Genomic DNA, 14,952 nt, shown 5'->3' with positions numbered 1-14,952 from the left:
TATTTATATCCTGCTCTTCCTCCAAGGAGCCCAGAGTGGTGTACTACATACTTGAGTTTCTATTTTACAACAACCCTGTGAAGTAGGTTAGTCTGAAAGAGAAGTGACTGGCTCAAAGTCACCCAAGCTAGTTTCATGGCTGAATGGGAATTTGAACTTGGGTCTTCCTGGTCCTAGTCCAGCACTCTAACCACTACAACATGCTGGCTCTCTTATAATAAAATGGAAGAGGGAGAGACAATCTCTCTACAGATGGTGCATAATGAACATAAGAATAAACCTGCTGGATCAGGCCCAAGGCCTATCTAGTCCAGCATCCTGTTTCATACAGTGGCCCACTAGATGCCTCTGAAAAACCCACAGGCAAGAGGTGGGGGCATGCCCTCTCTTTTACTGTTGCTCTCCCTAGTCACCTTAAGTGGCACAGCGGGGAAACGCTTGACTAACAAGAAGGTTGCTGGTTCCAATCCCCGCTGGTACCATATCGGGCAGCAGTGATATAGGAAGATGCTGAAAGGCATTGTCTTATATTGTGCGGGAGGAGGCAATAGTAAATCCTGCTGTATTCAACCAAAGAAAACCACAGGGCTCTGTGGTTGCCAGGAGTTGACCCCGACCCAATGGCACACTTTACTTTTACTTTACCCCTGTAACTTGTATTTAGAGGAATCTTGCCTCTGAGTCTGGAATATCTAGCACTGTCTGCAGAGCTCATATAACTTCTGTAATGCGCTCTATGTGGGGCTGCCTTTGTACGTAGTCTGGAAGCTTCAGCTGGTACAGAATGCAGTGGCCAGGCTGGTCTCTGGGTCATCTTGGAGAGACCACATCACTTCTTTTGTTGATAGAATTACACTGGCTGCCAGTAGGTTTCTGAGCAAAATACAAAGTGCTTGTCATAACTTATAAAGCCCTAAATGGCTTAGGTCCTGGGTACCTAAGAGAACGTCTTCTTCATTATGAGCCTCACCACCCATTGAGGTTGTCTGGAGAGATCCGTCTCCAGTTGCCGCCAGCCCGGCTGGTGGCCACACGGGGATGGGTTTTCTTGGTTGCTGCCCCGAGGCTGTGGAATGCGCTCCCTACTGAGATACGATCCTCCCCATCTCTGACAATTTTTAGAAAGCATTTGAAAACCCACCTCTTCACCCAAGCTTTTTCAGTTCTTTAAAATTTTAAGGTTTTAATTTGTGGATGATTTTTAAATTGTTAAATAGTTTTAAGTTTTTGTATATATTTTAACTTGTTTTATGCTACTGTTAACCGCCCAGAGACAAAAGTTTAGGGCTGTGTGTGTAAACAAACAAACAAACAAACAAACATAACCCCTATTTTGAAGACACTGCAGTGGCTGCCAATTCACTTCTAGTTACAATTCAAGGTGATGGTTATTACCTTTAAAGCCCTACACGGCTTGGGCCCCAGGTATCTTGCCTGCTCCCAGCTAAATCTACCCACTTGACTAGATCAGCCAGGAGGAAACTGCTCTGCATGGCAACATCTGCTGAAGCTTGTTTGTCAAGCACCCTTCTCAGCAGTTGCTCCCAGGCTGTGGAACTAGCTCTCAGATGAGATGCTCATAGCTCCCTCACTCAGTCTTTCAGAGAAGACTACACTTTTTACTCAGGCTTTTGGTTAACGAGTAGCTCCCTTCTCTTTTCCTGAAGGCTGAAACAGTTTGCTGATTTTCAGTGTATTTTCATTTTTAACAAAATGTTATTTGTTTTTTAAAAATTGCTGTTCAGCACCCTGGGGTCCTAGGATGAAGGGTGGTATAAAATGTAAATAAATAAATACCACCATGAGACTTTGGAATCAGGGTGATATAAAATACAATTAATAAATCAAATGAGAAACACATGATTGCTGTAATAAATAAATATTCTGGCTGAAATCCTAATTACTTTTTTGTATAAATGACTCTACTGAAAATAACAGTATTTTTTAAAATAAACAGGATAATTATACAATGCTATAGACTAAAAAATTTGAAAACAATTGCATCATTGTGCTATAAAAACTGCATCAGCTCTGTATTTTACTCATTGTATTATAACACCCACAAAGAAATATTTCCTTGGGTGAAGACATTTGGAACTCACACTGCATATGAGCAGTGACTGTGCACTGGTTGCCCTATAACCTGATCATCTGGAAATACCCTTGACTGTAATCTTAAAGGGCAGGACATGCATATTTTGATACACTATTTTCACTTTATCCTAGCTGCAAACTTTGCAAATTAGCAACGGGCCATATCTGTCTGGATTCTGAAAACAGATGCCCAAATAAAATCTGCCAAATAGAAGAGACAGGATTATTGGCTGGGCTGCTTAGCATTCTCAAAGCTCTCCCCAGTTTATATCTACAAATACCTACAGTTCAGTTACCTACAAATACTTACAGTTCCCCAGCCTATACCTACAAATCATCTTCCAACTCAGCTCACACATCAGCTAGAAAAAACTTGCCCAAATAATTTACTATTCATGAAAATCCTTTCTAGAGGCCTCTACCCTTGAAGGGATATCCCTCATGACCTTTTTCAGGGTTTAGAGAACACCAATTCATTTAGTAATGCATGGGAAAAATGAACTGAATGGGATCCGTTTGGTTTGTATTTCCTTCCTTAAGAAATGAATAAAGGGCTACTGATCGGTATGTCTGGACTCCCTTTTTCTAACTCCATTTATTTTATTTGTAACTCTTTCAGAATTTGAGAGGGGCTTACATTTGTGCCAGCAGCAACAACAGTTACAGGACCCCTTTGGTGCCATGGAGGTGCCATGTCAAATAACATACTGCCTTGAGAAGCAGCCTCATTCCAGAGCAGTGTGAATAAAAGAACGATAGCTGCCATTTTTTATGGTGACTGCCTTTTTAAAAAACAACACAGTCAGTAACTGGCCGTACCCACCCCTAGCACAGTACCTCCAGTGACTGTTGCTGGTGTCTATCATGCTTATTATTTATTTATTTATTACATTTATAAACCGCTCTATCCAGAGGCTCTGGGCGGTTTCTCTTTAGATTGTGAGCCCTATGGGGACAGGGATCCATTTTATTTATTTAATTATTATTTCTCTATGTAAACCACTTTGGAACCTTTTGTTGAAAAGCGGTATATAAATATTTGTTGTTGTTGGGATGACAATATGTCCCACGACAGCATGGGTATTTAACATGGTGCTCATCAGAAGACAACCAGGCTGAAGAGATCCAGCATCAAAGTATGATGAGAGAGAGAGAGGTGGTTTTTTTGGTTTTTTTAAAAGCAAAATAATTAGGTTTTGAATTAAAACAACACCAGTACAAATGGATCCCAAAATGAAAGCAAACAAACTCTAGTAGATAGCAGGATGGATGAAAGATTTAATAACACCACCAAAACAGATACTGGAATGAAATATTTCCCCCTGCATACTCCTAATGTTTTGGTTTTTCAACTTATGGGTATCATCTGCAGTTGCTGCAGCAACTGAAGATTGTTTAATTCCTATACTTCTTCCAAAAATAGCAAATACCACACAGTTTTTGCCATGGTCCCAGATTCCCCCCCCCCGCCCATGTTATTTGCTATTTCTTCAAGCATAGGACTCTAATACGCTGAGTTAGTTCACTATAGATGTCATTTTCCTATCATTTGTGAGTGTAATTATAAGCATGGCTGTAAAGAGAGTAGATGACAAGATAATTCCATGTCTCTTCTCAGTAAAGTATCAACAACAGAGAATAGAACAAGCCTGTCATTAGCACTGAAATCCTGCAGTTAGCAGAAAGTTATACTTTTTGTGGGATGTCTTTATAGGTTTATCCAAGACATTATTAAATGTATTTTCTATCTTATTCACAGCAGGCAGTGAAGAGCTTTTCAGTAACACATAATTAACCCTTAGAGTGATACTGCAAGAAGAATGGCAGAATACAAACTATTCATTCCTGACAAGCAACAACAAACTGGAAGTGGGTTTCCTTTTTAAAAATATCTATATCATCATCTGATGTGATATACAGTATTAGTAATTCTGTGTCTTAAACAGCTGTGGATCTACCACCAGCCCAGAGAGCTTATTCAAAAAGCCAACTGAGTTCCTTTAGGGACATTTAAATCATTAAAATTGCCTACACAAACATCAATATATGTAAAAAAAGAAACCCCTGCTAACTGAGCAAAGAGGCACCTTTTAAAGTGGTGATTCTCTTATATTTAGCAGGGGGAGAGCAACTGGCCCTATCCAACCCCAGCACAGTATCCCTCTAGTGGCGGTTGCTGGTTTCTGCCTCATGTTTCTTTTTAGATTGTGAACCCTTTGGGGACAGGGCACCATCTTATTTATGTATTTATTTTTTCTATGTAAAACCGCATTGAGAACTTTAGTTGAAGAGCGGTATATAAATATCCGTAGTACTAGTAGTAGTGGTGGTGTCACCTTATGTGGCGCAGCAGGGAAATGCTTGACTAACAAGCAGAAGGTTGCCAGTTCGAATCCCCGCTGGTACTATATCAGGCAGCAGTGATATAGGAAGATGCTGAAAGGCATCATCTCATACTGCACAGGAGGAGGCAATGGTAAACCCCTCATGTATTCTACCAAAAGAAAAACCACAGGGCTCTGTGGGCACCAGAAGTGGACACGAGGGCACACACGAGGGCAGTAGTAGTAGTAGTAAAAAGAAAGAATTTTAGTTTGCAGTGCAAATGCCCCATTTTGCCCAGGGTACATGAACTGGGCAAATACGCTTCACGGGGATCATACTCCCTCTTCAAGCATTTTTCTATGAAGAGATTGACCATTATATGAAGCAAGGATGGCTACCTGGTGGCATACATGCTGGGAGTTCGTGGGCATAAACTAGAGCAGGCCTGCTCAACTTAGGCCCCCCAGTGGTTTCTGGACAACTCCCAGCATCTCCAGCCACAGTGGCCAATAGCCAGGGATTACGTGAGTTGTAGGCCAACATCTGCAGGAGGGCTTAATTTGAGCAGCCCTGAAGTAGAGGGTCTGAGAACTGGCTTTGGCATTAAGTCAATCCTGCTGCCTTTTCTGTACTGGGCTGCTGTGGTGGTGGTGGTGGGGGAGGTTCCCTGAGGTCTCCCCCGGTTGCTTTTGGCCTGTTCCAGGCCTCTGTGCACTAGTGGCAACCATTTTAGAGGCTGCTGCACATGTGCACTGGCCATCTGCATGGTCAGGTAATGACCGGGTCATGCAAATGGCCAGTGTGCATGTGCGGGAGCCTCCAAAATGGCTGCTTCTAGCACACAGAGGCCTGGATAGGCCAAAAATGGCCCCAAATGGGCTGTTTCAGACTGGAGGGAGGCTGCTGGGGGGAGAGAGACCTCAGGAAACCCCACCCCCACGGCCACAGCAGAACCCCTGAAGTGCTGCAATGGTGGTAAGTCTGCCATCCCACCACAAACCCGCCCCCCACCGAGCAAGGCCCAAACCAGTTCAGACTCAAGCTGGACCAGGCCCAGTTCTAGTGCGCACATAACCCGACTGGACCTGGTTTGGTTCAAGTCCAGTTTTACTCAAAACAAGCCGAGTTTTCCGGTTTTGTGCACAACCCTAGGCAGGAGCCTCTCCCAGCCCTGCCTGGAGATATTGGGGATCGAACCTGGGATTTTCTGCATGCCAAGCAGCTGCTATTCCACTGAGCTGATCTGCCTCTTTCCCCAATTAATTAAGTCCTTCCTTATATCCTGCTTCTCCAAAACCATCTAGCAGCTCAGTTCCTACCACCTTTCCTGTCACCGTTTATGACAGGAAATATCATATCACTTTGTTCTTTTAGATGTCAGGTAAAGACCTTTTTGTTCACTCAGACCTTTTAAATTTTGATCTGATTTTAACTGATTTTTAAAAAATGTCTTTTAAATTGTTTTGTATTGTATTTCATACCCCCCTACACACCTTTGTGTGTGTGTGTGTGTGGAGGGATCTGTTATGATTTAATGTGTTGTGTGCTTTTCTCTCATGTTTTCATGCTGTAAGCCACCCAGAGAAAAAATTGTTCTGAGGTGGCTAACAAATAATGACGATGATTTATTTTTATTCTTCATCATCATCATCATCATCATCATCATCATCATCTCCTCATTTCAGCCCTGTTTCCAAATCAGCCTGAGGGGCTGTTGTTGCCTCTGAAGTTAGAACAAAAGTTGAAGAGCTTCAGGCTACTCTTGGGAATTTGTATTGCTTGTGAGGAGCATTCTATGGAAGTTCTTGGATCGAAGAGCCTGCTCTTGGAGCTTGATTCTTTTTGGCAGGAGTCTGGGATTTTTGGAGGCAGAAAAGGATTAGGCTACGCCTGGCCCCAAGAGTGTGGATGTGGCACACAGCTGGCCATGGTGTCATTGCAAACTAAGTGGGAAGAAGCGAGCCTAGGAAGAGGAGGGATTAGGAGGCAGTATATTTAGACATTTAAAATATTAAGACCCTGCCTCTTAATTGCAAAAATTCATGATTTCAAAACAATCGTTTTCAAAACCCTAATGCAACAGCTGATAAAACAAACAATGCAAATATAGCATCATCATCAGATCATATTACGAGTAGGAGGGAACAACAGTGTCACCAAATTCTTTCTACAAGTCAGCAGAAAGGAGCACAATGAGTGGACAGGGAGAGGTGGTGAGGGGCCATGACTGAAAAGGTATAGTTCCTCATTGCCACCCACTTCATTGCAGAATGTGAGGCACTCTGAGCAGGACATCAGAAGATTAAAAGTTGGGTAGGCTCACTTGGGTGAAGGGGCTCTTTCCTGGTTCCAAGCTGTTTGGGACTTTAAAGTTTAAAAGCAGCATTTTGAATTATTCCCAGAAACAGGTAGCCAGTGCAGTTATTTGAGTATTGGCAAATTTCCCATTCTCCCTGATGACAATGGATGCTTCTTCATATGCTTGCAGAAGCATCCAGGCCCAGTGACTGAAGCCTAACTGCAAGGATCCTTCCCTACTGCCTGTACCTCCTTGCCTGGGTAGGCTTACGAAAGGCAGGCAGGCTGTACGGAGAGCTAGTAGGGGAAAATGAATCAAGTGTCTTCCTAGTTGTCTCAAGCTCCTCCATTCAGAAGAGCCTTGCAAGGACACACCCTTTACTTTCTCTTTCTGAAACCTTCTTATTCATGATTTGGAGTCATTAAAGGTTCCATGAACATTCTAACGATCATCTAGCATTAAAGAAATCTTTAAAATGTCATTTGTAAGACAGAGATAGGCAATCTTGGCTCGCCAGCTGTTTAACTACAACTCATCCCCAGCACATTGTGGCTGGGGATGACAGGAGTTGTGGTTCAGCAACAATTGAGTCAAGGTTGCCTACCCCTGTTCTGTTTGCCCTAACAGCAAACACCACAATGAATGTGAATACTTACAGCATTAAGGCCACAGAGTTGATAGCAGGCCATGGTGACAATTATAGTCAGGATCTGCCATCGCTTACTGCTGTCACACAAAAGCTGAAAGATAGATGCGACTTGGATGTTTCGCTGCATTCGGCTCTCTTCCAAAACTTCTTCCACTTCATATGACACATCCGATTTTCCAAGGAACGTCTGAAATGCTGTAAAACCCACAATTGCACTTTTGTTTAGAATGCAGGTTGTTGCTGGTTCCATAATAAATCCACAACAAATCAACTACTTGATATGCATTGAACATCTTTCCCTTTTTGAGTAACAGTCATGGTAGAGTTTTGCCTCATGTGAGCTACAGGAAGGATTTTGTATGAACTAGGTTCATACTAGCTCGTAGATAAGGCTTACAGACTTAATAAACACGTGAAATATTCCATTTCACCCGAGTCATTTCAGTTTGGGAAAAGAGGTTAGTTTCTCATTTAAACTCCTATAAACTTCATTGATTCACACTCTCATGCAGCAAGAGGCAGTGTTAGAGAACAATTTAGGTTTTTTAAAGGCTACTGGAAGCCAGAAAACCTCCCTCCACTCCTCACCCTGCATGCCAGGGCAGGGCATTTTGTGGGGCCTGTCAGGAAGGGCTTTGGGGGATGTGGGTTTCTGAGTACGCAAGGGTTCAGAAAAATTATGAAAATTTTACAGATTGGGGGGAAGAACTTGAACCATTTTTTTGTTAATCCAAGGCAAGTGTGGGAGAGCTTGTCCATCTCAAACCCTTAATCTGTGAATCAAATTTAATTCCAGGATCCCAGTGTTCATCAGCATTACGGAGCTAAAAAATAAATAAATGAAATGTTGAGCAGGCTACTAGATAAACCAAAGGCCTCTCTTGCTCATCTATCCATGCCAGTCTCCCTGGCATCTCAGTAAAAAGAGTTAGAACTTTCATTCTGGGGTTAGAACTCTTCACTCTGCTAGTAAAGCATCTCTTATGAGTTAAAGGAAGGAGCTATGTTATAAGGTGGACCACAAACATTTCAATCAATATCTTCAACAATATCTCCGCAATGGGATTTCATAAGGTATTTAAGCATTCAGGAGCTCAGAACTAATCCTGCTGCAGGAAAAAGAAAGATTTTATTATAGCACAGACTCCCATGCTGAGACCCTTCTCAAGACTGCAGGCCGCTTACTTCAGAAACTATTCTTTAAACAGCAGGCTACCTAAAAATTGCTTCCTTTATGGAAAGAGCAGCACTTGTTATCTTATTAAATAGAGGAACACTTAAATGGTATTCAATCAGGGGGGAAAGCAGTGGGATAGGGCTTTGTGTGTATTTATGTGTATTTGGACAGAGATATAGCATTTTTAGCATTGAAAAGATATCAACATCTCTAATCAGGAACACAAAAAATCCAAAATCAGACATGGTTTTATCAGACATGGCCCGATATCCTTTCCCGCAGTAGACAACATCAGAAATGAATAAACCTGCCAAAATTAATAAATGGGCCATGCTCAGCATAAAAGTACATAATATTATTTCTTCAGGATGCCTAGGAATATCTATAGAGTTCAGTAGATATAGCCGATTTATTTATTTATTTTTCAAATTATGTCTGATTTGGGGTGCTTCGGTATTTGGAAGTTAAGAAAAGCTCAATTCAGATGTTACAAACTGAACTGCATGGGGACATGCTATGGGCTTAGACTCTCCCTCCTCCTCTCTCTTGCATGTAGGTTCTAGGTTTTTTCTAAGCATAATGTCAGAATCTGCAAGCCAAGTTTAGTCTCTTGTCTACAGGCCATAATTAGAAACCACAGTTTGCTAAACATTTGGTCACTGAAACCTACAATTTGAGGATAGCAGTTAAGTAGAGAAGGAAGCCCATGTGCAAGAGGGAAAGAGTCCTCAAGCACATTATTGAACCTCCAAAACCATGGTTTGGAGGACTGGGGTTGTGAATTGGAGTTGGGGTTGGACTGGGATTGCCACTTAATTGAATTATAAAATGCCTTGGTGACTCAAGGGCAAAAGGGTATATTTCCAGTATTTTCTACACACACATACATTGGTTGCATGGTGTAGTGGTTAGAGTGCTGGACTAGGACCAGAGAGACCCGAGTTCAAATCCCCATTCAGCCATGATACTTGCTGGGTGACTCTGGGCCAGTCACTTCTCTCTCAGCCTAACTAACCTACTTCACAGGGTTGTTGTGAAGAGTATACCACTCTGGGCTCCTTGGAGAAAGAACAGGATATAAAATGTAATAGTCACCATCATCATCATCATCGGAATATATGATGATTTTGGGAAATCACAGGTCAACTTGGGAAACTGCATTAATAAGGCTGATTTACTCAAAACATTTCCTTTGTTCCTGGCATGCCTTTTGAAGAGTACATAGAAAGGAAGGAGTCAATGTGGCTACTGCCTACTTAGTAATCAGAGCTTTTGGTTCTGCAAGAGTACAGCAAGAAAGCAGAATGTGGTATTATGCACAGAATTCTTCTTCCCAGGGATTTTAACTATCATTCCTAAAACAGAACAAGTTCCTAGTCCTTGTGGCATCAAGAGGAACATAGGAAGCTGCCATATACTGAGTCAGACCATTGGCTCAGTATTGTCTACACAGAGAAGCTTCTCCAAGGTTGCAGGCAGCAATCTCTCTCAGCCCTATCTTGGAGATGCCAGAGAAGGAACTTGGAACCTAGATGCTCTTCCCAGAGCAGCTCCATTCCTTAAAGGGAATATCTTACAGTGCTCACATGTAGACTCCCATTCAAATGAAACCAGGGTGGACCCTGCTTAGCTAAGGGGACAAGTCATGCTTGTTACCACAAGACCAACTCTCCTTTCTGAGTAGAGGGTGCCTAGTGAAAGCTCAGAAGTCAGGAGAACTGGTAAACAAGGTTTTTAGCATTTTGGATCACAGTTTCAGCTCAGGGACCCTGCGCAGCTCTTTGTCCCTCCCCTTCTATGCACTCGGGCAGCAGCGATATAGGATGATGCTGAAAGGCATCATCTCATACTGCACGGGAGGAGGCAATGGTAAACCCCTCCTGTATTCTACCAAAAGAAAACCACAGGGCTCTGTGGGCACCAGGAGTCAAAATCGACTTGACGGCACACTTTACCTTTACTTATACTCATCTTTGTCAATAATCCATGCAATTAGATGACCAGGAAGATGTCATTTTTATTATCACCCACGGTCTCTACCCGCCCCCCCCAACTGATTTGTAATCAAAGTGCTGCTATCACAAAGGCACGTAAACTATATTTATGACTTAGTCTAATGTGGCTCAAGTAGTTTTATCTCCTGGCATGTTAGTCTGACCTTTTATGGGGGTGTGAGATGCTCAGAAGAAGCTTAACAAAGGAGTGCCTGTCCTAAGCAACCTGCAGGCATGATGGACATATTAGGATGGCCCGCCCCAAAAGGCTGCTGGACCCAGCAGGATTCTAAAAAGCCTTGGAAGGTTTTGAAGATGGTCCTGCCAGTGATTCTGTTGATGCCCTGGTGGGAACCTGGAATAGGGAATTCACCAGGGCAGGAGACATGATTGCTCCTAAGCGTCCTTCCTGACCTGCTTCAAAAATGGCCGCTTGGTATACTGAGGAACTGCGAGGGCTGAAGTGGCTGGGTAGGCAACGGAACGCAAGCAGGGAAAAACTCGGTTCGAATTTGACAGGCACAGGACCCATTTGAAGGCAGTGCTTATGGCAAAAAGGAGATTTTGGTCAGCGCACATTGCATCTGTGGGTTCGCATTCGGCAGAGCTATCCTAGGTCATGAGGAGTTTAATTTTTGCTCCTGCTGTTTCAAAACGGCTCCCGGAAGTGTTTTGCTGTGACACTTTTAATGCATTCTTTGTGGACAAAATATCCTGTATTCGGGCCGATTGGAACTCCAATGGTGGGCAGTGCAACCTACCTCTTGTTATTAAATACAGTGGCGTATCTAGCAACCACACAATCCATACAAAATGGCAATGTTCCACTTTGAGGTAATCCTGTTGTCTTCTTTTTTTTAATATCTCAAGCCAAAAGTGGAAATCAGGTCAGCACACTAAAAAAATATCTCTGCCCTCTGAAAGCTTAACATTCCTTTAGGATTTATGGTCAAAGCCCAGGTGAACTCAAATAAGGAGGGGGGAAATGAATGAATCTGTCCATTATGCGTATATGATTTCTGTTACTTCTAAACCAGGAAAGAAAACATTTCAAGAAGATAATATTTCTATCAAATCTAGTCCCCAACTATCCATTGTACTCTAGCATGGCCAACAAAATGAACCCATAATGGGGCTACACATTTCAAAGCAGGCTTGATTCTTAATGGTGTAAAGGCACCCCTTTACTTTCTCCAATATAAAGTGAATAGCTGCCATTAATTCTTATGGAGAAGTGTACTGTACTGTACAGTACTTGAAGACACTGTGGTGGCCCAGACTTGATGGAAGAACAAAGTTCACAACATGTAAGATCAGGGCTCCCTGGAATATGCAAACCCTCCCGCCACATAGACCTATTCCACTGCAATGTTGAGAAGGAGTTTGTTTGTTATTGTTTGTTTGCTGTCCATCAATATGCATTAACACAATGTAACACAATAGGCAGCAGGCCCTCTAAGAGGATTATAATACAAGTTGTTCTAGTAAGAACAAATCTGCCTACTTTCCTGTCACTATCCCTACAACTGGTTCAAATCAGTTAAGTGGTCCACAAGTTAGACCACTTGTGCGTCAAACATTAACGCATCCACCATCTTGGATTGGGGTGGATGACATCATTACAAATGACACCATTGAGGTGCCCCTGTGTGTCACTCACTACAATGGTACCAAACTTCATTCAAATTGGTTAGACAAGTTAGCCCACTTGCACCTTCAATGTTTTTTGCATCTGCCATCTTGAACTGGGGTGGATGACATCATCACAAACTATGGCATTGTGACATCCCTTTGTGTCCCTACAGCTGTAGCATATTTAGTTCAAATTGGTTAGGTGGTTCACAAGTTAGCCCACCTGCGCCTCAAATGTGTACACATCTGCCATCTTTAATTGAGGTGGATGACATCATCACAAACTACGCCATTGAGGGGTCCCTGTATGTTAACCACTACAACTGTACCTAATTTGGTTGAAACTGGTTAGACAGTCCTCTAGTTATTCCACTTTCACCTCAAATGTTCACATGTCTGCCATCTTGGATTGGCGTGGATAATGTTGGGCACCCCAACATTAGAGGTACCGGCCCAGAAGTATATGGAATTCAGGCCTGTGTCTGATTTCATTTTATATTAAGAGTTCAATTAAATGCCTGAACTTGAGGTGAACATGACACCCAGATCTGCCTGGGTAACGCCTGGTAAATGAATTATAGAGGCAGGGGTAATCTAGCATTGTTTATCAGTCTTTGTGGAACTCACAAGAGACTCAATGGGTCAGGCTTAATTACCAGTCTTACACTGCTGAAATTATCCCTTTTCCTCACTGACTGGATGCTTCTGCCTCAGTCAAATGTATTGATTAACTCGTCTCACACATGTACCCCTTTTTATGTTACTTTAAATATTCTCTTGTTATAATTACACACTAGATAGAGGTACACAAGAAATAATTTAATTGCTGTCTCACACAAATAGAACTAACTCTTTCACTAACTCCTGACTTCTAACATTCTTGGGACAAGGCAGGAGAAGATGTAGATTTGTTTTGGGGAATGACAATAGAACAATACTCTGCTAACAGGAGAGACCCTGTTTATTATTTATTTATTTATTATTAAAACTTTTATACTGACCTTCCAAAAGGCTCAGGACTGACCAAATATCCTGAGCTAATTTTGGTAATTAAAAGACATTATTCAGAGGATAGCAGGAATAGACGCCTTTTGTGATCCAGAAGACTCAAATGGACATCAAAGGATGGAACCACTATAAGAAGGAGTCTCTGGACATGGCAGATTAGGAGTCTTGTGCCTATGAGCAGTCTTTTGCCTACAAGCAGTCTTGTGCCTACACGCAATCTTCTGCCTACAAGCAAGATCTGCTCACGAGCAATCCAAGGGTTTGCTGCCCAAGCCGCGGGCTAGAGGCAGGAACTCTTCCCATGGGAGAAGGGACTGTTTGTGACTTCTGCTGTGCAGTGAGAAGTCAAGACTTCCCCAGCCATGGTGCTCTGAGTCTCAGCCGTGCTCTGAGCAAACTGCATGCTTGATCCAAAAGCTCCTGTCTCCAGCCAACAGCTTCTCTCCTTCAGCTGAAAGATCCACCGCTTTCAAGCCTCTGATCCTGGTAATATGCCACCCCACAAGCCTTGGATTCCTCCATCCTTTCCCCTCCTTCTCCTTCCCCCCTTTTCCCTCTACTAATTCCTGATCTCCCCAAACCATGCCAGCCCTCAGCTTTCCTTACCCCCGCCCTTTTTCCGTCTATATCTGAATTCTTTTAGGCTCTAGGAAGATTTAATACACACACTTATGTTAGTTAGGAACACTGGGTGAATATTGTTGCTGGCTAGGGTTGAAATACTGTTAGTAATACTGATAGGATGTTCTGCTTTTTGCTCAGCTTGATTGATGTTGTTGTTCTTTTATACTCAATAAAGCCCATTGAATCATTTAGGATTGGTTTGATCTCCTTTCTTCCTTGCGCCCAGATCCTACATGGTCACTATATAAAAGAACTTGGTCACTTGGTGACACTATGAGACAGGCCTAATTTTATATGCTAGCTAATGAGCATATTTAGTATATAAATCAGGCCTGGACCACAACAATAACATCATCACAAACTATGCCATTGTGGATCCCTGTGTTTCCCTACATCTGTAGCAAATTTGGTTCAAATTGGTTAGGTAGATAACACATTAGTCCACTTGCACCTCAGAAGTTTACACATCCACCATCTTGAATCGGGGTGGATGACATCATCACAAACTATGCTGTTGAGGTGTTCCTATGTGTTCCTACAACTGTACTCGATTTGGTTGATATTGCTTCAGGCGCTGTGAAGTTGGGATGGGGACACACATACCTCGACACACAGACATATACATGGAATGCCAGGTGATCTCATAAGCCTACTGGAAAGTAGGCTAAAAAATTTATACAGGAAAGCCTACAGAGGGAAGGGAAGAAGACACACTGGGTAAAAATATGCATTCGTTTCAGTTGCATGTACTTAGTTTCAATATGGGGTAAAGAATAAGGGAAAATATGTTGCTGAAATATGTGTTTGAAGGTGGCTCTGATGGAAGAAAGAAAAGCAAAATGGGTATTTAAGAGAACGTCTTCTTCACCATGAGCCCCACCGCCTTTTAAGATGATCTGGAGAGGTTTGTCTGCGGTTGCCACCAACTTGTTTGGCAGCTACTCGGGAACGGGCCTTCTCCATTGCTGCCCCTGGACTTTGGAATGCGCTCCCTGTTGAAATATGAGCCTCCCCATCTCTGGCAACTTTTTAAAAAGCACCGAAGACACATTTATTCACCTAGGCTTTTCATTAGATTTATGGTTTTAAAATTTTAATGTTAGTTTTAAATGATTCTAATGTTAATGATTTTAACGTTTAAATGATTTTA

The 14,952-nt window shown here is 42.4% G+C and overlaps 1 protein-coding gene across 2 annotated transcripts in view; it reads right to left on the bottom strand.

The window, feature by feature from the left end:
* SLC2A9 (solute carrier family 2 member 9) overlaps nucleotides 1-14,952 on the bottom strand; it is a 93,019-nt gene that overhangs the window by 47,638 nt on the left and 30,429 nt on the right. For both annotated transcript variants that reach the window (XM_053258571.1, XM_053258572.1), the window contains one exon: nucleotides 7,375-7,562. In XM_053258571.1, coding sequence (XP_053114546.1) covers nucleotides 7,375-7,562 — 188 coding nt within the window. The remainder of the gene's footprint in view (nucleotides 1-7,374; nucleotides 7,563-14,952) is intronic.

Source organism: Hemicordylus capensis, chromosome 5 (assembly GCF_027244095.1).
Source record: "Hemicordylus capensis ecotype Gifberg chromosome 5, rHemCap1.1.pri, whole genome shotgun sequence".
Taxonomy (NCBI): Eukaryota; Metazoa; Chordata; class Lepidosauria; order Squamata; family Cordylidae; genus Hemicordylus; species Hemicordylus capensis.
The sequence above is the reverse complement of the archived record's forward strand: the minus strand, read 5'-3'. Positions and strand labels throughout refer to the sequence as shown.